The sequence below is a fragment of the Theobroma cacao genome, chromosome 8 (genome assembly GCF_000208745.1).
Source record: "Theobroma cacao cultivar B97-61/B2 chromosome 8, Criollo_cocoa_genome_V2, whole genome shotgun sequence".
NCBI lineage: Eukaryota > Viridiplantae > Streptophyta > Magnoliopsida > Malvales > Malvaceae > Theobroma > Theobroma cacao.
The window spans coordinates 7,380,051-7,402,911 of NC_030857.1; the positions used below are offsets into that span (position 1 = coordinate 7,380,051).

At 30.6% G+C, this 22,861-nt stretch overlaps 1 protein-coding gene across 1 annotated transcript; it reads left to right on the plus strand.

Moving 5' to 3' along the window:
* LOC18592446 (putative wall-associated receptor kinase-like 16) lies at positions 4,369-18,003 on the plus strand. The gene is made up of 3 exons (XM_018126202.1): positions 4,369-5,239; positions 5,531-5,707; positions 16,820-18,003. Exons 1-3 carry the CDS (start codon positions 4,369-4,371, stop codon positions 18,001-18,003), a joined length of 2,232 nt encoding a protein of 743 aa, XP_017981691.1.

Here is a 22,861-nt window from a genome sequence, read left to right on the forward strand (position 1 = left end):
AATGTGTCTAGGAGGAGAGCCTTCCGGAAAAGGCAAAGAAGTCGTACCCGACGAGTAGTGATCGGGGCGCTTAGAAAGCTTTTAGTTTGTACAAACGGTGAGTAAACTTATTATTATTGTAAATTATCTAGAGTTTATTTTTAAATGCCCTTTATGTATTTTATGAAATGAAAACGAGATTAAAACGGGATTTTTGATGTTTTAGGAATAAATGTGACAAATAAAAATATATTGTATTGATTATGAAATTGAGTAATTGGAGGCTGCAAATTGACTTGAAAAATATATATTTTCCTAGGAATGGCTTATGAGAAATGAGTATATGTGGCTATATTTTGTGAGTGCATTGGGAAATTTATGTAAGTTGTTTTTACTATGCAGGCTGGATAAATAAATAAAAGCCACGTTATACTGTCGAAATTTTATTAAAATTGGTGGGTTAGTCACTGCAGTGACGGGTTTCCGTGGACTGCCTATTAGAGGGGCACGGTAAACCCAGTTATATAGTTACTCCGGTTGTAGAGGCGAGGAGGGTAACTCCTGGGGTAGTATTAGAGCTCACTTCACGTCGAACCCCCACGTGAATGTGTAACTCGGCCAACGCCAAGGAACGGCTGGTTTTAAAAATAAAAATGTGTTTCACGTGTGAATATTTTAACACCCTTGGCGGACTCGGTTAGATGCCTCGGCCAAGGTATCCCCGAGGATTAGTTTTGGCTTGAGCCTTGTTTTAATAAAAGACATAAGCCTTAACAACTGTTTTGGTAAATTACAAATATTTTATGGTTTAAGAAATAAATTGAAAACATTATGAAATGGGTTGAAATTTGTTGTTTAAACTTGCCTCCATTTTACTCGCCTTTAGATATTTATGATAATGTCTGTTTACTCATTGGGATTGCAAAATCTCACCCAACTCCTTTCCACCCATTTCAGGTTCAGTATAGACTGTAGATAGCTGATCTCATCGAGGACTACCATTGGATCTGCATTTTCCAAACCGTAGGTTCACAGTCCTCTTTACTTTTGTTTATTCGGGGGCCCTCTTGTTATTGTAAATTAAATTAAATATTTTGGCTTACTGTATTTCAGTATGTATAAATTTATTTAGCTTTTACGCTATAAAAATTATTCACGTATAACTCTATAAATATTGTTTTATAAGAAAATAGAATATTTTCCTTAATATTTCTTTTATTTTCTTATTATATTCAAATAACCGTAATTTCGTTTTAAATGAAGATTTTAGACTTTTAAACTCATTTTGAATATGAATTATGTGTTTTGTACTTGTATATTACGTTTTAGCCAGTTTCGAAATTTTTGAGAAATAAATGACCAAAATACCCCTATGTGGCGAAAATTTTATTTTGATTGTTTTTGATCTAAAATAGTATATATTCTCTAAAAACTCGATATTTTAACAATGATTGCTCACAGGAAAGGAAAGAAACTGATATGTAAGCCTTGCGGGGTTCCGGTTGGCATTCCGGATAATGAGTGTCAATCGGGACGTCGCGGCGATTGTCATGGGCCTGAGGGAGGTTCCGGGTCGTGACATAATTAGTCTAGCAATACATGAGAAGATTGAAATGCGTCTAATAAATGTAGTTATAGCTTATTTATATTGCTCACTTAATATCAATATCTATAAGAAAATTCATAAAGGATTTAAGTTGCTTGAAACACAAAATTTGAATTCCTGATAAATTTATTCGATCAAATTAAATAAATATGTATATGGATTAAACTAATCTAGACGCATGTGGTATAATCGCCTTTGTGAATATTTGTTTAAAAAAAGGCTACAAAAAAAATTCTATATGCCTATATGTTTTTATAAAAAAATTCGGATATGAATTTGTTATAATTATTGTTTATGTTGATGACTTGAATATTATTGAAACTCTTGAAAAGTTATCAAAAGTTATGAGTTATTTAAAAAAAAAATTGAGATGAAAGATCTTGGAAAAACAAAGTTTTATTTGAGTCTTCAAATTGAATGCTTAACAAATGGAATTTTTGTCCATCAATCAAATTATATAGCAAAAGTGCTAAAATTATTCTATATGGATAAAACAAATGCATTGAGTTCAACAATGGTTGTAAGGTTACTAGATGTGATAAAATGACCATTTTCGACCTCGTGAGGATGATGAAAAACTTCTTAGTCTTGAAGTACCATATATTAATACAATTAGAGTACTTATGTATTTTGCTAGTAAAACACAACCTGATATATCATTTGTTGTAAATTTATCATAGTTATTCTCCAACTTGAAGACATTAGAATGAAATTAAATATGTATTTTAATATCTTCGAGGAACAATGGATAGGGGCTTATATTACTCAAATTTATCAAAATAAAATTTAATTTGTTATGCAAATGCAAAATATTTATTTGATTCACACAAAGCTTAATTCTAGACAAGTTACTTATTTGCATATAGAGATACGACTATTTCATAGTATTTTGTAAAACAATCTATAGTTGATACTTCTTTTAACTATATAGAAATTTTAGTAATTCATGAGATAAGTTATGAATGTGTCGGGTTAAGATTTGTAACTTGTGGCTTGGCAATCAAGAAGGAAGTTTCAACAACGTTATATGAAGATAGTATCGCTTATATATCACAGTTAAAGGAAGAATACATTGAAAGCGATTGTATAAAACATATTTCATCAAAATTCTTCTTCACTCATGATCTTCAAGAAAATGTGATATTAGTGTTCAACAAATTCGTTCAAGTGACAATTTAGCAAATTTATTCACCAAAGCCCTTCCTATTGCAATGTTTGAAAAGTTAATACAAAAAATTGAAAATCGTTTTAAAGGTCTTAAATAATGTAGTCATCAGTGAGAATAAAATACACATTGTGCTTTTTTCCTTTATCAAGGTTTTTCCCATTGAGTTTTTCTTGATAAAATTTTTAATGAGGTAGTATTTCAAAAGTGTATTCTTAAAATGTATTATATACTTGTTTTTCTTCATTCGGATTTTTTTTCATAAAGCTTTTTTCTAATAAGATTTTAACGAGACATATTTTTAATATAATTAATATTCAAGAGAAAATGTTACGAATATTTTTATTAATATCCATTTATATTATGTATATCTAAATTTAGGTGTAGATTAGATTGGATTAAGATTAAGACTTAATCCATCAATCTAAGCTTTTAGTATTATGTTCATCTTATAAATTTTATCTAGATAAGAAATTATTAATCTATAAATAGATCTCTCATTTTATTTATAAATACACACTTGAATAAAATCTTATTATTTTTTTAAAATATTTTTTTATATTTATTTTTTTAAAGTATATTTCATAACAGAAATAAAATAATAACTATGTCCAAAAGAATAGTCTGCATGTTGAATTATGAGCTATCATTGTGCTTGACATTTGTCCTTTGCAGCATGATTATAGACTGACAACAGGCAGGGCTTTGCTGTGTTGTTTTTGTTGCTTTGGACTTTCCCGGAGCTTGGCTGATCAGGCCCCACTGCCTCGAGCGGGTCATGGTTAGTTTCTGTCTTTTGTTTTTCCATAACTCAATTGAGACTTTGGGCCCCAGCAAGCAGTTCATAGGTTGACTTTTATTAATGAGCTATGTTGAAAGATGTAGGCTATTAACCGTGGCAAGAATAAATAAGTCAAATGAATATTCATTGATTATTAACCTTCCGATTGTGTTGATGTTTGCAATTGTTAGCAATGAGTGCATTAAGTTATAGCTTGTTCGATACAGGAACAACTTTGATTGGAGAGGCGGCAGCGGCCAACTAAAGACGATCAAAAGAAACAGGAAAATAAAGTCTTATTAATCAGAAGGGTGAAGTAACCAAGAGAGACTACAAAACAAAGGAAACCCACCAAGCCTTGTGAAACGAAACGTCCAGCAATCTCGTCAACTTCATGACGCCAACTTATACCAAGTTTGATTCATCTGCTTGTTGATTTATTTTTGGGTGTAACAATGCTGCACAAGCATAATATATAAGCTGTCTGCCGATGAGTCTGCTACAGGTTATCTCAGATTAAGTAAATTCAAAGTGCATTTTTCTAACCAATGAACAATCTAAATAGAGGCCCAAGTGACAATGTATGAAATTGTTTCATATCTAATTCGAAGGCTCTCTCTCTTGGGTCGTTAACTTCCAAAAGGATATTTCATATGACACAAAAGCCGGCATTATACATACATAGATATGTCTCCAGCATATTCTTTGGCATTGGTAAAAAAAAGAATCCTTCTTCCTACTACCATGCGAGAAGATCATTATCTATAAAAATTACATTAGAACAATTTTAATCCTCTTCAGTCTAATTTTTTGTTTGAGGTTTTGAAGGAGGGGGAAATGGATACACATAAAAGGCTAGCAGTAGGCACACTGGTATGGTTGGTATTGGCATCAACAGCAACAACAACGGCCATAGCTCAAGTGTTAGCCAAACCGGGGTGCCCTGCTTATTGTGGGAATCTAAGCATCCCATACCCGTTTGGTACAAGGGAAGGCTGTTTTTTAAACGAAAACTTCCGCATCACCTGCAATGATTCTGCCAACTCCTCCACAGCATTTCTAGGTTATACTAATTTTGTTGTTACCAATATCAGCATGGAAGGTCGGTTGCAGATATTGGCCACAGTTGCCCGAGATTGTTACAAAGCTTCAGGGGAGCTTGTGATCCCACGGGTACAATCCCGGTTTCCGTTGTCAATTTTCAACGTCTCTAATACCCGAAACAAGTTTACAGCTGTTGGCTGCGACACTTATGCGTACCTTCATGGTTTCGTAGGCAATAAAAGCTACAGCGCCGGGTGTATGTCCCTATGTGATCGCATTGAAGACGTGGTTGATGGATCTTGTGCAGGATTCGGATGTTGCCAGATACAGATTCCAGGCGGGCTGAAAAATATTGATGTGATTGCATATAGCTTTAAAAACCATACAAAAGTCTCCGATTTCAACCTTTGCAGCTATGCTTTTGTTGTCGAAGAAAGCCAATTTGAGTTCTCCTCGGATCATGTTCGATCTATACCAGAAGATTACAAGTTCCCTGTGTCGCTTGATTGGGTAGTAGGTAATGAAACGTGCGAGGAAGCTGAGAATACCTTGAATTTCACATGTAATCGGAGTGAGTGTTACGAAGCTGGCATAGGTCTGGGCTATCTTTGCAAGTGTTTAGACGGTTATGAAGGGAATCCATACCTCCCAGAAGGCTGCCAAGGTAAGTTTTAATACCTGCTGACACTTTGAAAAATTTTGAAGATGAACAGAAAAAGAAGAGAAGAATACACATTTTGATAAAGAGACAAAATGCCTTTTCACGTCAACTATCAGCCAGAACTTAAGATAAAACCAACCTTTTTTTTTCTTTTCAATTTTGCAGCCCCAACTGATCTGCAATATATAACGCATTCTCCATTTGAAAATTATTTACACATCACTTTTTTTCTTGTTAATTGAAGAAGGAGGTTTATGTTGACTACTAGATTGATGGTACTACCTATTTTAGCAGATATTGATGAGTGCAAGATTTTGCATCCCTGCCACCAAAGTGCAGAATGCTATAATTCACCAGGAAGTTTCAAATGTATTTGTAGCGGTGGTTTTGAAGGCGATGGCAAAAGAAATGGAACTGGTTGCAGTTTCGTACATAAAACTAAAGAGATTCCCTTTGTTAACATTGCTCTAGGTAAGGACATTACGTAATATTTTTCTGAATAATTAATGCATTGACTTTATTATTTAATTTATTTTTTACTTTTTATCAAATTTAGATTAAGTTAATTTGATCTTTGATAAAGAGATAATATTATAGTCCACAATATGATCTAATAAAGTAGGCTAAACACCATTAGTGTCATATGTGGTTTAGTGTAAACTTGTGTATGAGATCTTAAATCCTATGATGGGTGGGATTAGGAAGTCACTATATAATGGTTTGAGTAAGTCTCCTCTTTTGTCTATAGAAAACATTAAGAATCTCACCCATTAGAGAGTTATAGATTAAGAAAGGTGAGGAATGCACTTAATTCAACAGTTAATATTTTTTTATAAGCAATTCAACAGTTAATTTGGTTAGTATTATTTCTACTATCAAATCATGCATTAAGAATCAAGTAAACTTTTATATTTTAAATTCCTACTATGGTGAATTTAAGTTAAGTATATTAGTTATACATAAAATTTGACAATTGGTATCAGAATATATAATATATACAATTAGGATTTAGAACCCTAAAGAATTTGTTAGAAATGTTAGCTCAATAATAATATAAAAATATCCAAAAGGGGGGTGAATTGGATTTCTAAAAATTCTTTTCCTCAAATAAAATCTCCATTGAAGAAAAGCTAAAAACAATTTTCACAAACTTGTTTTTCTATTAAAGTGTGTCAAAAGTAATTTGAAGGGTAAATTAAAGAATAAACAAAAAATAAGAACAAAATTTCAAACTCTTCAAAATAATGTAAAATGCACAAGTCTTGCTGAGCTTTTCTTTAAGACTTTTTCTGTGCTCAGGCCATTGTTTGTTTTAATGGCAAGTGCTTTCGACAAATGTACAGGCTTCTTCTACCCAAACTGAATATGCTTATGCCATGGGAGTCTTTTGCGACCCAAGCAAGAGACTTGAAATGGTATTACGGTTGTGAGGCTAATAAATTCGCTTTTCAGAAAAGAATAATATTTCAAAACTCTTCAAAGTAAAGTAAAATGCACAAGTATAAATAGTGGAGAGTAAAGAGAAAATGCACAAGGAATTTATAAAGGTTTGGCCCTTCCTTGGTGCCTACGTTCTCTCGCTTAGCAAGCTAAGGAGTTTTATCCATTATTGAATAAATTCAATACAATGCTTTTTAAATGTTCAAGCATAACCATTGCCTTTTCAAGGTTAAAGCACAACTATTACCTTTTCAAGGTTTAAGCACAACCTTTAATCACTACCTTTTGAAGGCTAAGATATAACTTCCATGCCTTTTAAAGATCAAGCACAACCTCTAATACTACTTTTTGAAGGCTAAGGTATATCTTTTTTCTTTCTTATAAGATTGAAGCAAGTATACATCTAGAAGGTGGGTTTTGCTAAGTAAATATAAGGTTGGAGGTGTTTGAATGATACAAAGATGTGTATAAATGATAAGAATGAACGTACAAAGAATTTGTAGCACAAGGATAGCTTAAAAGCTATGTGAAGGAATGTGAATAGCTTTCTCTAACTTGGTTTCTCTTTCTTTTTCTTCTCTTTCTTCATAAGATGTGATGCTTGAGTATTTAATGTTTTTCTTCACTCTTATTACCTTCTAAATGTGATGGAGAAGTTTTTTTTTTTAGTTGGAGAAGATTTGAAGTTATTGGAGAAGGTTTGATGAAAAATTAGCGGTTTTTCTTATGATTTTCGTGTACAACGACTAGTTTTGGACCTCAAATATCAAAACTTTTCTCTAGGTATTGATACATTGGGTCTAGATATCGATACTTTTCACTAGGTATCGATACTAGCATCCAAAAGTATTTTGTGTAAAATGTATCAATACCCAATACCAAGGTATCGATATTTGTAACTTAACATATAGAAAATGTTTCTTTTTTAATCCAATTTGATACCAAATACTTGGACATTTTAAAAGCATACGCAAGGGAGGTTTAAAACTTATTTAAATAAGTTCAAAAACTATTCAAATAAGTTCAAAACTCATTCAAGCAATTTCAAAACTCATTCATATACAATTTTGAAACTATTCACATAGAAACACTTTAGCACTTCAAAGCAAATGTACGAGAGTTTAATATTAATAAATTAAGTTCAAAAACTCATTCAAACAGCTTCAAAAATTATTCAAAGAAGTTCAAAGATCATTCAAACAATTTTGATCATTTGTGTCTTTTCAAAACTATAATCATCTTAAAGTTAATAAAACTAATAGAATTATATATTGATTGCATAAATCATGCATGACTACATGTTAAGTTCTTGTGTGATTTTTGAATTTTTTGTAGTTATATCATTAAAATTCATAATTCCGTTATGTATAATACAATTAAATCTTGAGCCTATTTGATTGATGATTTATTATTGGCAATACGATGGATTTGTAGAATTAAAACAATGCAATTGATTGAAATTATGTTTGAGAAATTCGATCTTTCAAGTGTTATAGGTTTTAATAATTTTAAGCTTAGAAAATAACTTGATTGTATGTAATTTTTGTTAAATTACTTTGAGATTATTATTTCTTGATAAGTTAAGATTGTTATTGAGGTCCTAAAATTTGATTAAACCTATCAATTTCATCAAAATAGTTGCTGCAATGTTAGAATTTTATATTCATGGGTTTGGTATTCAAATTTGGCTTAAAATTGATTCATTTTATGTGTTTTAATTTGAATTAATAGAAGAGAATAAAGTTAATTTCTTTTTGGATCGATTTTATGAACTAAAAGAGTCAAAATTGAAGGAATTTAAAGCTCAAAATCAAGCTTTAATGGCAAAAAATGTAACAAACTTGAATGGGTTATGAAATTTCAAATAATAGATAGATTAATCTCGATTTAACTTGTTTTAATGGATTTTTTTGATATATGGGTTTCATAGAACAATTCTTTAATTGAATTTTGGATGAGTTTAATTTGATTAAAATTGCTTTAAAACCCAATAATTAGAGAGGAAAAACCAAATCAAACTTTAATGGGTCAAATTTGCTCCAGTCGAGTCAGATCTTGACCTAGATGGAGAAAGACAATGACCACTTTCAGGGTAGGATCATGGTCTTGAGCATATTTTTAGTTTATTTTCTGACAGTTCAAACCCATTCTCCTAATGTTACCTATGACTGCTATTTTTATGATTTTTTGGATGTATTTTTATTATTTATTTATTTATTATGCGTGTTTAATTTATTATTTCGAATATTTTGTGAGGTATTTTTGGAATTCATGTGATTCAAAAATAATATGGATATTTTTTAGTTTAATGATAGCATGTACTCTTCCTAGATAATTTGTGTATTTTAAAAACTCTCAAGAAAAAGTTAAACAGTTTGATAACTAAAACTTATGAAGTGATATTCTTAATGCAATAAATTTGTTAGGTGACAATAAGAGAGATGTAATGACTAATATCTCATAAGGTTATGGCACATGTATAGGTATGATTTTGGAGCATGGTGCCCGATGCTCATTAAGTTAATAATTAATAAATAAATCATACTATAAATTTGGTGTGGATAATATAAAGAAATATCTTGTTATAGGAGAAGTTTCATTATACTAGAGTAGTCACTTGGCTAGAGTAGCCAACTGGCTAGTGTTGTGGAGTTATCATTCTCATATGTTTTAGAAATCTTTCTAGTTTTAGTGTGTATTCATTCACTTAAAGGTGGTTTTTGTATGTTAAAATTAAAGAGTAGCACATACAAACATGTGTGTGAGAATTGTTAACTCTATTAATTTATTCACCTAAAGGTGTTAAGTTGCAAAGGTTGTTTTAAATTTTCATTACCGCTTTTACGTGAGAAGGTTCCTAATTACATGTCATGCATTCAACCTATGTGAGTTAACATGATGAAATGTCTAGACTTTTTGGTTATAGCCATTGAAGGTTTTATAATATTTGAATTACCTTATTTGTTCTAATTAAGTTGCATTATTTAAACTTTCAGTCACCTTTTCTATCAATAATAATATTGCCACCATTGAGATTTTGAGTAAGTCAAACTTTAAGAATTAGAAAAGTCTGTGGTGTTTGCCATTTAGATAATAAATATAGATCTAGTTATGAATATAGATAAGCTCGCAGAACATATTGTTGAAAGTTATGCAAATAATAAGAAAACGTTTGAGGCATGAGAGATCTAAGAAATTTTGTCTAATGATTATTAAGAGGTCCATTCTTGTACAAATTTTAAGTAGGCATCCTGATTCAACTAATGCAAAGGAGTTCTTAACTATAGTAGCACAGAGGTATAAAGTATCATCAGATGCTGAAGTTAGCACTTTTTTTAAAAGACTTTATTTTATGAGTTTTGATGAGAAGAGTTTCCACTAAATCTAATATTCCTAAACAAGTTAAAGATAAAAGAAGAAATCAGGTCAATTTGTCAGTATAAGAGATTTAAAAGTTGTCTTCAAGGAAAAACTTAGATGTTTCTTTTGCAAGAAGATGATTAAACCTAAAAAATAAGTTAATCTCTAATATAAAACTTGGTTAAAGGAACGTGAGTATAAAGGTAACTTTTTGGTTCTTGTAATACATGAATTCAATTTAATTGAAGCTCGACCTAGTTCTTGTTGGCTAGATAGTAATGTTGCTTTATAAGGATTAATAAGCAAGAAGAAGCCGAATAAGGAAGAGTCTAAACTCATAGGTGACAATAATGTAGAGGTGGAAATTGAGCTTGTAAGAATACTTTGCTTGAATTAAACAATGGTCATACAATTTAATTTAAAAAAGCTTGTATGTACTATCATTTGAATGGAATTTAATTTCTTTTTTCATGTTAGAGAGCATTGGTTATGTTTTTAAAATGAAGAATTCAATTATTTAAATAATTACTAATTCAAAATTTATTGACTAGTGTCCTTGTCTCATGGAATATGTAGAATGTGTTTATATATATATATATATATATATGAGGCACCTTATCTTATGCTAAAATAGTTGCTAAAAGACCCCACATAAAAGAAATATCTTCCATGTTGTGGCATAAAAAACTTGGCATATCTCTAAAAAAAGGGTAGAAAGGTTAATAAAAAATAACATTCTATGTATTTTTTTTTTTGATGATTTGGAGACATATGTTGACTATTGAAACATCTTCCATGTTGTGGCATAAAAGACTTGGCATATCTCTAAAAAAAGGGTAGAAAGGTTAATAAAGAATAACATTTTGTGTATTCTTATTTTTGATGACTTGGAGACATATGTTGACTACTGTAGGTGTAAATTAACCAAGATAGAATGAGAGGGATACAATTGAAGTTATGATTGATTAAATTTTTTTTTTTTGGATTTGGGGAAAGAGAGATTCGAACTTTACTTTTTAAGTAGGGAAATCATGCATCAACCAATGAGCCAAATGTTCGAGTGTTATGGATGATTAAAACTTATTTACATTGACATCAGTGAATCTTATACATCCATTACTAGGGATGTCAACGGGTAAGATACTCAATAATTTTGAGGTACTTGAACCCGAATTCGATTAATAAGTAGGGTGCTTGAACCATACAACTACTCGAATATTTTTAGAATTTACTATCCGAGCCTAAACCTTATTACCATCCCACTACCTAGTAATTATCCAAAGCCGTTTCAAAATCCAATTATGTAAAAAAATATTATTATACTCTTCATGGATACCTAATTATTTGAACTCAAATCTGTATACAATAATAAATTATATTTTACATCCATACAATTCACTAATGATTAAATTTATAAAAGCAAACAAACAATAAAATTTAAATTTAAATAACCAAAAACTAATATCTCAAATAATAACTTGAATAACAAAAAAAAAATCTCAAACAACTTATAAGTTATAGTTATTATTTTCATTATCTTCTTATTTGTACATATAATGAAAGGTTGTTAATAGTTATTATCACTTAATAGCAATACTTTACTATATTCTACTGATGTAAGCATAAATGTAACACTAATAATTTTATAAGTTATAATTTTTGTAAATTACAAGTTTTGTTCTTATAGTAATGATAACTAAAAAATTATTTTATCATAATAAGTATATAGTAATGTTTATATATAAATTAAATATATTAATATTATAATCTATTCATATAACATATTAATGAGTAGGATACAGGTATAGTAATTATTATTAAATATAACCTATTTAATATGTTAATAAGTATATAATAGATAGTAATGTTTATATATAAATTAAATATATTAATATTTATAACTTATTAATATAACCTATTTATATGTAGGATATAGGTTTACTTAGGCAAAACAATACTATATATTATAGGTGCAATATTTATTAATCATAAATTAATATTAACATATAACTTATATCTATTCAACAAAAACATATAACCTATAATTACATATTCCATGACTTTAATAAATAATCATATTATTTATGTTTGAAAATTTGAAAATGTAAATACCTATTCTACTTAATACAAGTATACTTGATTGCTACATTTAATCATAACACATTGCAATATATATATATATATATATATATATATATATATATATATATATATANATATATATATATATAATAGTAATTATATTCTTTGTAATATGATATTATTTAAACATAACTAATAATTTAATAGTTTTATTATTTAAATATATTAATAACATATCATTAATAATTTGACTAACAATAATATATTATAAATGAAAAGTTTGATTACTAACATCAACAAAATTTTTCATATTTAATTATCTATTATAAACTATATAATACATAATTTGGCTTGGGAATTGAGAACTTAAAGGGTGTTACTTGAACCTTACCCGAAGCTAATACAAGTAGTAAAATTACTATTTGAACTGGTCTTGAACCTAAATATAGGGTACACTAACCTTACATAATTAGGTCGTGTACCCGTGGGTACCTTGTTATAAGGTATCCCTTTCCATCGCCACCACTACTATGGATATTTTGTGATATTTATTAATGATTTTTCTCGTTATGATTATTTGTTCTTAAGTAAAGAAATGTTTGAAACCCTTGATAAATTCAAAATCTTTAAGACTAAAGGTTAAAAATAGTTGAGAAAACCATTAAGATTGTTAGATCTGATAGGGGTAGTGAATATTCTGGCAGGCATGACACAATAAGATAAGATAAGAGTCTATTTGTCAAATACTTAGAAAGTTGTGGAATAATGCCCAATACACTATGCTTGGTAGTCCTAAACAAAAAATGGTGTGACTAAAAGATAGAATTGCACCTTAATGGATATGATGAATAGTGTGGTGAATGAGGCTAATTTACCATAATTTTGTAATGAAAAGCAATCAAAATATATTTGTATATCTTAAATAAAATCCCTAACAAATCTATATCTAAAACCCCATTTGAATTGTGAACCGGGTGAAAACCATGTCTTAATCAATCACATATTTAGGGACGTCCTTCAAAAGTACATCTTTATGATCCATTAAAGCTAAGATACAATATTGTTCCATTTATTGATACTTTATTGGGTACATAGATCATTTCATGGGTTATAAATTTTATTACTCAAATGGAGGTGGTAAATTTATTGAGGTAAAATAACTAAGTTTTTGAAGTTAGATATAATTTATATTAGTTACTCTTAATATAGAGATAGAGGAAATTATACTAAGACTTAAGTAATTATATACCTATATAAAAAGATTTGTGGCACATACATGAGTTAGGGAATAGGAACAAGTTCAACTATTTCCTAATGAGGTCTCTTAACACTAGAATGTTGTGGAAAATATGCCACCAAGAAAATCCATAAAAGTATGAAAACTTGATATTTCTTTATACATTTATTAATTCTATCTTTGAGAACATGATAATGATTGGTCATGTAGTTGATTTAGCAACTCCTTAAAAATGATTTCTAGTCTTCAATCAAATTGGTGGTGGGATGCAATGAATGATAAGATGCATTCTATATGAAATAATGATGTGTGGTAGTTTGTTGAGATAATTGAGGGTCACAAACCCAATGATTGTAAATGGGTATACAAGATTAAGAAAGATTCCAAAGAGAAAATTGATAAGTATAAAGCCAAACTAGATGTTATAGGTTTTACTTAAAGAGAATGTATTGATTACAATGAAACTTTTTCTCCTATACCATATAAGGATGTTATTTTTAGAGTAATTATTACACTAGTAGCTCATAAGATTTAAAGTTACACCAAATGGATGTTAAAACTGCCTTTCTAAATGGGACTCATGTTGAAGAGGCTTATATGTTGTAGCCTGAAGGTTTTAAAGAGGATGATAAAAATCATCTTGTGTGTAAACTCAATTAGTCTATTTATAAACTCAAACAAGCTTCTCATCAATGGTATGTTAAATTTGATGAAGTAGTCACCTCTTTTGATTTTTTTAAGAAAAATGTAGACCAATGCATATATCTCAATATTACAAGACCGAGTTTATCTTTCTTATTTTATATGTTGATGATATCTTGCTTGCTAGTAGTGTTTAAGTAGTTTGACATGAAGGATCTTAAAGAAGCATCCCATGTCTTTGGGATTGAAATCCATAAAGATAGATCTCGTCACTTGTTAGGGCTCTTTCAAAGTGCATACATTATTTGTCTGTTATATATATTTTCATGCTTGATTGCAAAGATGAAGATGTGCTAGTTGTTAAAGATGATAAATTAAACTTGACACAATGTCTTAAAAAGATGCTGAAAGGGAATTTATGAAACTAGTGCCATATGCTAATGTAGTGGGAAACCTGATATATGCTCAGGTGTGCACAAGAGTTGACATTGATTTTGAATTGAGTACTTTAGGTAAACATTTGTTTTATCCTAGTAGAGATCATTACGAAGTTGCAAAAGAAGTGATGAGATATTTGAAGAGGATTAAGGATTATATGTTAACTTACCAAAAGGTTGAAGATCTTAAGTCGGTGGGTAATACGGGCTATGACTTTGCCAGCTATTTAGATGATAGAAAGTTCATTTTATGATACATTTTTATATTATAAGTTGGGCAATATCTTGGAAAAGTATAAATTAAAAAACTTGTGACCTCATCCACTATACAAGTAGAATTTGTAACATGCTATGGAGCAACTACATAGGCTGTCCAGTTAAGAAATCCCATTATAAAATTGTTGGTGGTTGGCTTTATTGCAAGGATCCATATAGTTATAGCTTGATAACATTGTAACGCCTTTGTTCATCAACAACGATAAAGATATAGAAGGGGTTAAGTGTATGAAGATAAAATATTTGACAATTAAAAAACTTGTGAAAACAATGTGACATTTCAATATAGCATATTGGACTAATGACATTATATCTAATCCTCTAACCAAGAGATTGCATTCTGTCACTTTCAAGAAAAATGTTTATGACATGGATATTGTGTAGATTTTTTATGTACTTGGTTAGTGGAAAGAATTGACATTGTTTTATCCTTTGTGCTTAGTTTGTTTGGAACACATCTTTGATGATATATTTGGATTTATTATTAATAATGATTATTCAATCATAAAGTGTGTGTGTGTGTGTGTGTGTGTATGTCTATGTCTATGTATATGTATAGTATATATATATATATATATATATATATATATATATATATATATATAGTGTATTTGAAGACTTAAGATGTGTGTTAGTTTTAAGCATAAGTTTGAGTATAAATTGATAACCCTAACGGTACGTCTTTGACACAAAGTACATCTAGAGATATTTAAGGAAAAACATACTTGTTTATTAAATGTTTCTCTTACAAGTTCGGGCTACATAAAATAGAAAATAAAGTGACTGACAAATGAATATAATACATGAAATAATAATCAAGAAAGTTTTGTTGTTAATTGCTACACTACCACGTTCAGTTCATGTGAATAAGATTGGGTGGTATAAGTGATTATAGTTGGTGCTATATCTTTAAAGAAGTAATTACTATTCTTTGAGATCACAAAATTTTGTTGGAGAGAATAGTGTTTGGAGTAGTCTCAAAATCAATTTGTTTTTATATTGGGTAGAAAAGTTTTCAATGTCTTAGCTTATAAGTTGATTTTAAGAAATTTAATTTTCAAAAATTAAATTTAAATAATATAGTCCAAGTGGAAGATTGTTAAATTTTCTTGAATAATTAAAGTGTAGACTTAAATTATTTAATTTTATTTTCCTTTTATCAAAATTAGGCTAAGGTAATTTTGTTTTGATAAAGAGACAATATTACAGTCCATAATATGATCTAATAAAGTGAGTTAGACTCCAATATTATATGTAAGCTTATTAGGGTAGGCCTTTATGGTACCCTAAATCCTATAATGTGTGACACTAAAATTTTACTATATAAAGGTATAGTTAGGTTTCTTCTCCTATTTACAGAAAACATTAAGAATCTCACTCATTTGAGAGTTATAGATCCAGGAAGAGGAAATTTTAATGCACTGAATCCCAACAATTAATCTGTTTGGTATTGTTTCCATTATCCAATAATGGATCAAGAATAGGGTAGGCTTTTGTATTTTAAATTCCTGTTATAGTGGCTGCGGAAAAACAATTCTTGTTATAGTGAATTTTAAATTAAGTTTAAATTAATTATACATAAAGTTTAACACATTAATCCATATCAAAATTTTGTGCCATCAGTTCATGTAGGTAGTTAAAGTTATATACTGACCATAAGGAGGAAAAGGGTGAGAGGAAAAGAGATGAAACTTAAGTGTGCAATTTTAGTTTAGGTTTCTTTTGAGGATTTCAAATAAATTCTGGTCTTTGGAACGGGACTTTAGGTTTACGAAAACTGCACAAATTTATTATGAACATAAAGATTAAAGCCAGAAGTTTGGGGCAATACAAAATTTCAAGCAATTGAGTTGGGAAAAAGATAATTATAAAAGCAAAAGAAAAATTTGACATTTTTCCAAAAACCAGTTTAGGGTTGAAACAGCTAGAGTTGGCTATTGAACCATTAAATTTCACAATTGAAAAAATAACCAATAAGCAAATTAGACACAGATATGACTTTTGTGTTTGTACCTTCAAAACTGAGCCCTGGAGACTTAATTTCACAGTTTAATTGTCATTTAAAAGTTGCAAAAATTAAATTTTTTTTTTCATTTTCATGGTGAGCAGGTGTCAGCATAAGCATTTTAGTGCTAGTATTGAGCCTTTCATGGATATATTGGGGACTTTGGCAAAGAAAGCTCATCAGACAGAGAGGAAAGTTCTTCCAACGGAACGGTGGAATTATTTTACAACAAGAACTTTCAAAGCATAAAGGGCCTGTAGCAGCCAAAATATTCACAGCCGAAGAGCTCAAGAAGGCAACAAACAACTACCATGAAAGTAGAATTCTAGGCCAAGGAGGTCATGGAACAGTGTATAAAGGATTATTGCAAGACAACAGAGTTGTTGCCATAAAAAAATCCATGATAGCCGATCACAGTCAAGTTGACCAATTCATTAATGAGCTGGTTGTGCTTTCTCAAGTCAACCATAGAAATGTGGTAAAGCTCTTGGGATGCTGTTTAGAGACTGAAGTTCCCCTGTTAGTTTATGAATTCATTTCCAACGGTACCCTGTATCATCACTTGCACAATTCAGGCCTTGCATCCTTCGTTCCTTGGGAAACTCGTCTAAGAATAGCAGCAGAAACAGCTGGAGCACTATCATATCTACACTCTGCTGCTTATCCTCCCATTATTCATAGAGATGTGAAGTCTACTAACATTCTCTTAAATGAGCATTACGCGGCAAAAGTATCAGATTTTGGAGCTTCGAGACTAGTTCCTTTGGATCAAACCCAATTAACCACATTGGTGCAAGGAACTCTTGGATACTTAGACCCAGAATACTTTCAATCTAGCCAGTTGACTGAAAAGAGTGATGTATACAGCTTTGGGGTTGTCCTTGTAGAGTTACTGACTGGAAGAAAGGCGCTTTGTTTCCAAATGCCTGAAGAAGAGCGGAATCTAGCCATGCATTTTGTTTCTGCATTGAAGAAGGATCGATTATTTAAAATAATTGATCATCATGTGCTTCTTGAGGAAAATACTGAACAACTAAAGGAAGTCGCCATGTTGGCAAAGAGGTGCTTAAGAGTAAGAGGTGAAGAGAGGCCCTCAATGAAGGAAGTTGCAATCGAATTGGAGGGTCTAAGAGCAACGGCGAAGCATCCATGGGTAAAACATGATGTGAATTTAAAGGAAACAGATTATTTGCTTGGTGAACTCTCAGGTGCTAATGCTCAAGGTACTGGTACCAATTTGTCTGGCCATGACAGCATTAGGCAGCAAATAATATTACATGGTCGGTAACAGTACCTGACAATTACTATGTATATTGTAATACACCAACATGGTTTCCTTTTGCATTTCTCATTTTGTAAAAGGTTAAGCAAATAAAAACAAATCTTAACTTGTCATAGTTTTGGCTTATTGGCTGTAACATGTATTTTCTTTATTTTCCTTTCTTCCTTGTCAAAATTTTTTAAGTCACGAGCTTGGAGAGCTAAATCTCAGGATAAGGCCCCTGCGTCAATTTGGATGGTGGGCAGGTGCCGCTAGGCCTAGATGTCACTGTCCACTCTGTTTCTACCTAGAGCCTAAGCGTTAACTGACAACATCACAGGCTAGTGCCCATCTAAAAATGTTGTAAATTTTTAACATGGTTACAATCAGTACCTTCAACTTTAAGTTGATAACTGAATAGAGGATTATGTTGGAATCAAACCAAATTGAGTAACGTTGCACTGGGCAAACGTACGTGCCATTGAAGCTAAGAGGAGGTCAATTTGTTACCTATCAAATTTACTCGTCACTTGCACTCGAGCATTTGAGTAATTGATTGGTGTATGATTTTCTTACTTAAATATAACGTTTGGTATGAAAAAAATAAGAACACATTCTCTGCAATTTACCCAATTAAATTACATTATAGTGTTTGTTTTACAACAAACCACTGCAATTTAAGATTGCAATGTAATCACATTACAGCAAATGGATGCAATGTGATTTCATTCTAAAACCAATGCAATCAGATTGAAAAATGCTCTGCTATGTTATTAAAAATATTTTTGCCTATCAACTTTATTACTTTATTAAAAACATTTTGCAATGTTATAATTTGTTATTTTATATATAGATTTCAATGGATGTCTTTTTATTTTTCTCAACAGTCATGGTAACGGTCAATAAAATTTATATTATCTTTTAAAGGAAAAAATTATAATAAAATATATAATATAAAAAATTATATTAAGAAATGAAAATAAAATATATAAAATTATAATAATAAATAAAAATAAAATATATGACATTACAAATATATTTAAGAGATGGATATTATATAAAAGTTAGCAATAAAAAATACAAGTATATTAAACTTGCATTTTAATAAATAGGGGTAATTTTGAAAATTGATATTATATTCTAAGCAAAGTATTTTTAAACAAAACGTTGTAATGTTATCTTCTTTGCATTTTAATCGTTACTTTGCTTATACACTAAAGACTTCAATGTTATCTTCCTGCAATTACATTGGTTGCAGTCATATTACTTGCAATCACATTACATGTAATCACATTATATTTAAGATACCAAAAACCACCAAAGAGTAAGATTCGAATCATTTTCTCTTAATTTTCAAAAAAAAAAAATCATATCTATCATCTAATTTCCAAATCATGATGGCAAACAGTAGAATAATGTACTTTTATTCGAGAGTAGTGATCTCAATTTGCCTACAGAAGGAAAGGATGACTTGTCTACAAGTGTCAACAAACAAATTTGAAGAGCGATATGAGCGAACATTTTAAAAATTGTTGTGATATAATGTCAACTCAATGAAATCCAAGTCCTCCATCATTTGATTCATTCTTTAATGTCTTGTTACTGCCAAATCTGTAAGTTGAGAAAGCTCCTGAAATCAAGTTATATGATTTCATTGAGTTGAGTACTGCATGCGTCCCATAAGACAAGTAACTTGTTCTTGATCCTTTGGGATAAAAATTTGATTCATCTACATAATATTTATCTATAACTCTATATTAAAATTCTTCCTTTGAAAGCTGCAATTAGGTATTATTTGGCTTAATTAATTGTTTGACACGTGACGTGCAATTAAAATGCTCGAGATTGTTTTTGAGACTTTCCGAAGTGTTTCTTTTGCAAGCATAACTCCTTGTTTATGAAGAGTATAAATTTATTTTATTTATTGTAAATAGCTTATTTTAGTGTTCTTTTACGTTTTTAGCCTTATATGATGTTTAGTATTACAAACTTTACTAGCACTATAAATAGCTGGTTTTATGGTTCTTTCATTTTACTTGAATAAGCAGAACATTTTTTTTCTAATTCCTGTTCTTCAATTCTAAGAAATTGTAGATTCTTTCACATGGTATCAGAGCTCCGATCTGGGGTTCTTGAATTATTTTTTCTTGATTTCTTGTAGACCCATCCACATTCCTTCTTGTATTACAGTGGCGGTGTTCATCTCACGGTTTGTGATCGAATTTTTGTTGCCGATTCGACCATTGAAAGCGTCACGCTTTTCATCGCCTCTTCCTGGCATATTATTTGGGGTTTTGTTTGTAGATAAGTTTATTAGATCAACCGTTCCAGATTCTTGATCTGATTTTTCCTGTTTCTTGCAGATTTGTTTGTGAATCGACTACTGTTAGGGTTTGGTTCTCTCTTCTTCAGATCTGTATTTCTTGAGGATTTCTTTTGATGATTTGTTTTTGTGTTTTGATTCCTGTGAGAAAAATTTCTCCTAAACGTGAGTTACCATGGCCGAATCAGCACATGGGATTTCTCCTTTGGACGATCCACACTCTGCTTATTTTGTGCATAATTTAGACCACCACGGTTCAGTTTCAATCACTCCGAAGCTCACTTCAACAAATTACTCAGCATGGAGCAAGTCATTTTATCTTGCCTTGTCCATTCGCAATAAGCTAGGGTTTATTGATGGTACGATTCCTCAACCCTTAGTTATTGATAAATTGTATATGCTGTGGATAAGATGTAATAATTTGATTGTCGCTTGGTTGCTTGAATCCTTAACACCATCAATTGCTTCCATTGTTTTCTATATGAGTAATGCAGCTCAAATCTAGGAAACCCTAAAACGAAGGTTTTCGTTGCCAAATAATGTTAGAATTTGTAATCTACAGCACACACTTAATGGCATTACTCAAGGAAGTAGATCAGTCGATCTGTATTTTCCTGAGTTGAATTCTGTTTGGGAAGAGCTGTGTAGTTTTCGTCCTTTACCTAAATGTACTTGTGGAGGTTTTCAGGAATTTGTTGATCAGATGGCTAAGGATAATGTCTTTCGATTCTTAAATGGATTGAATGACAGTTTTTCTACTTTACAATCATAGATCATAATGATGAAGCCTTTTCCATCTTTGGATGAGGCATATAATCTTGTTTTAAGAGAAGAAAATCAGAGGAATTTTCATGTCATGGTTCAACCATTGAGTGAGACTACTGCTATGTCAATCGTTATTAGTAAAAAATCAAAAGGAAAATCTGATCTTTTATGCTCACATTGTGGAAAGAAGGGGCACTTAAAGGAGAAGTGTTATCAATTGATTGGATTTTCTGCAGATTATAAGTTTAATACGAACAAATCTGGTGTCAATAATAAAAGAGGTCAATCTCATTCTACCAATAATGTGATTTCTTTGGCCAAATCTGATGAAGTTGGGGATGAGGGTATCAATGCTCCAATGTCTCAAATCAACCTTTCTAAGGATCAAGTTCATAAGCTGTTGTCTCTCATCAATGAACAGCCATCAATCAATCATCATGATACTTCTACAACATCCACTCAGCAGAGTAAGACTGCTTTTGTGAATTCAACTATGGCAGGTAAGTCTTTCAATCATGCTTATCATTTCTTTAATGATTCTTGTTCATATTCCTTTGTAAATAGTATTATTGATTCAATGTGTTCATTTCTGAATAACGATGCTTGGATACTTGATACTGGTGCTACTGATCATATAGCTTGTAATATGAAATATTTTACTACATCTAGGAAAGTTCATAATGTTTTTGTTCAATTGCCGAATAAAATAAATGTTTTGGTATCTCATATAGGCACTACAAAGTTAAGAGATTTGGTTTTAGAGAATGTTTTATGTGTACCAAGTTTTAAATTCAACTTGATTTCTATTAACAAATTAGCAAAATGCCAGAAACAACATCTGTTTTTTACTAATTCATACTGCATTATACAGGATCTAGTTTCCTGGAAAGTGACTAGGGGTGCTGAGTGAGGGATGGCTTATATCTTTCACAAAAGGAGTTGGATGCACAACTAGTTGCACAATTTCAAAAGGACAGAAATGTAATTTTTCATTCTGTTAATTCTTGTAATAGTTTGTCTATTGTTTTTGATTTGTGGCATTTTAGATTAGGGCACATTCCACTTAAGAAAATAAAACAGATTCATCAATATTTTCTTGATGTTTCATGTACAAAAAAGTTTTTTTTTGATATATGTCCACTTGCAAAATAGAAAAGGCTTCCTTTTCCAATTCATGTACCTACTGTTACATTTTCTTTTGAACTAATAAATGTTGATAGTTGGGGACTATATGAAGTTTCTACAATTTGAGGGTATAGATTCTTTCTTACCATTGTTGATGAATACACTAGGTTTACATGGATTTTTTTAATGAAATACAAGTCAGAAGTTTCCATGATTTTGCCTGCATTTTATAGTCTGATTTTAAATCAATTTAATGTCTTAATTAAACATATAGGGTCAGATAATGGTTCAGAATTTAATCTTACTGATTTCTTTAATTCTAAGGGAATTGTGCCTCAACTTTCTAGTGTTGAAACCCCCTAGCAAAACGGTATTGTTGAAAGAAAGCATCAACATCTTTTAGTTGTGGCTAGATCACTTTTATTTCAAGCTAATCTTCCTTTAAAATTTTGGGGTGATGCAATTTTGGTTGCTGCCCATATCATAAATAGGGTGCCTACACCAGTTTTACATGATCAAACTCCATTTGAAAAACTTTTCCATAAACCACCTTCATATTCACATCTTAAGGTATTTGGTTCTCTATGTTTTGCATCCACTTTATCACACAGCAGAAAGAAGTTTGAACCTAGGGCTAGAAAATGCATTTTTTTAGGTTATCCAGTAGGTATT

Coding starts and splice junctions, on each gene's coding strand:
- LOC18592446 (XM_018126202.1), top strand. CDS start 4,369: ATGGATACACATAAAAGGCTAGCAGTAGGCACACTGGTATGGTTGGTA. Junction 5,240..5,530: donor CCTCCCAGAAGGCTGCCAAG/GTAAGTTTTAAT, acceptor CTATTTTAGCAG/ATATTGATGAGTGCAAGATT. Junction 5,708..16,819: donor CTTTGTTAACATTGCTCTAG/GTAAGGACATTA, acceptor CATGGTGAGCAG/GTGTCAGCATAAGCATTTTA.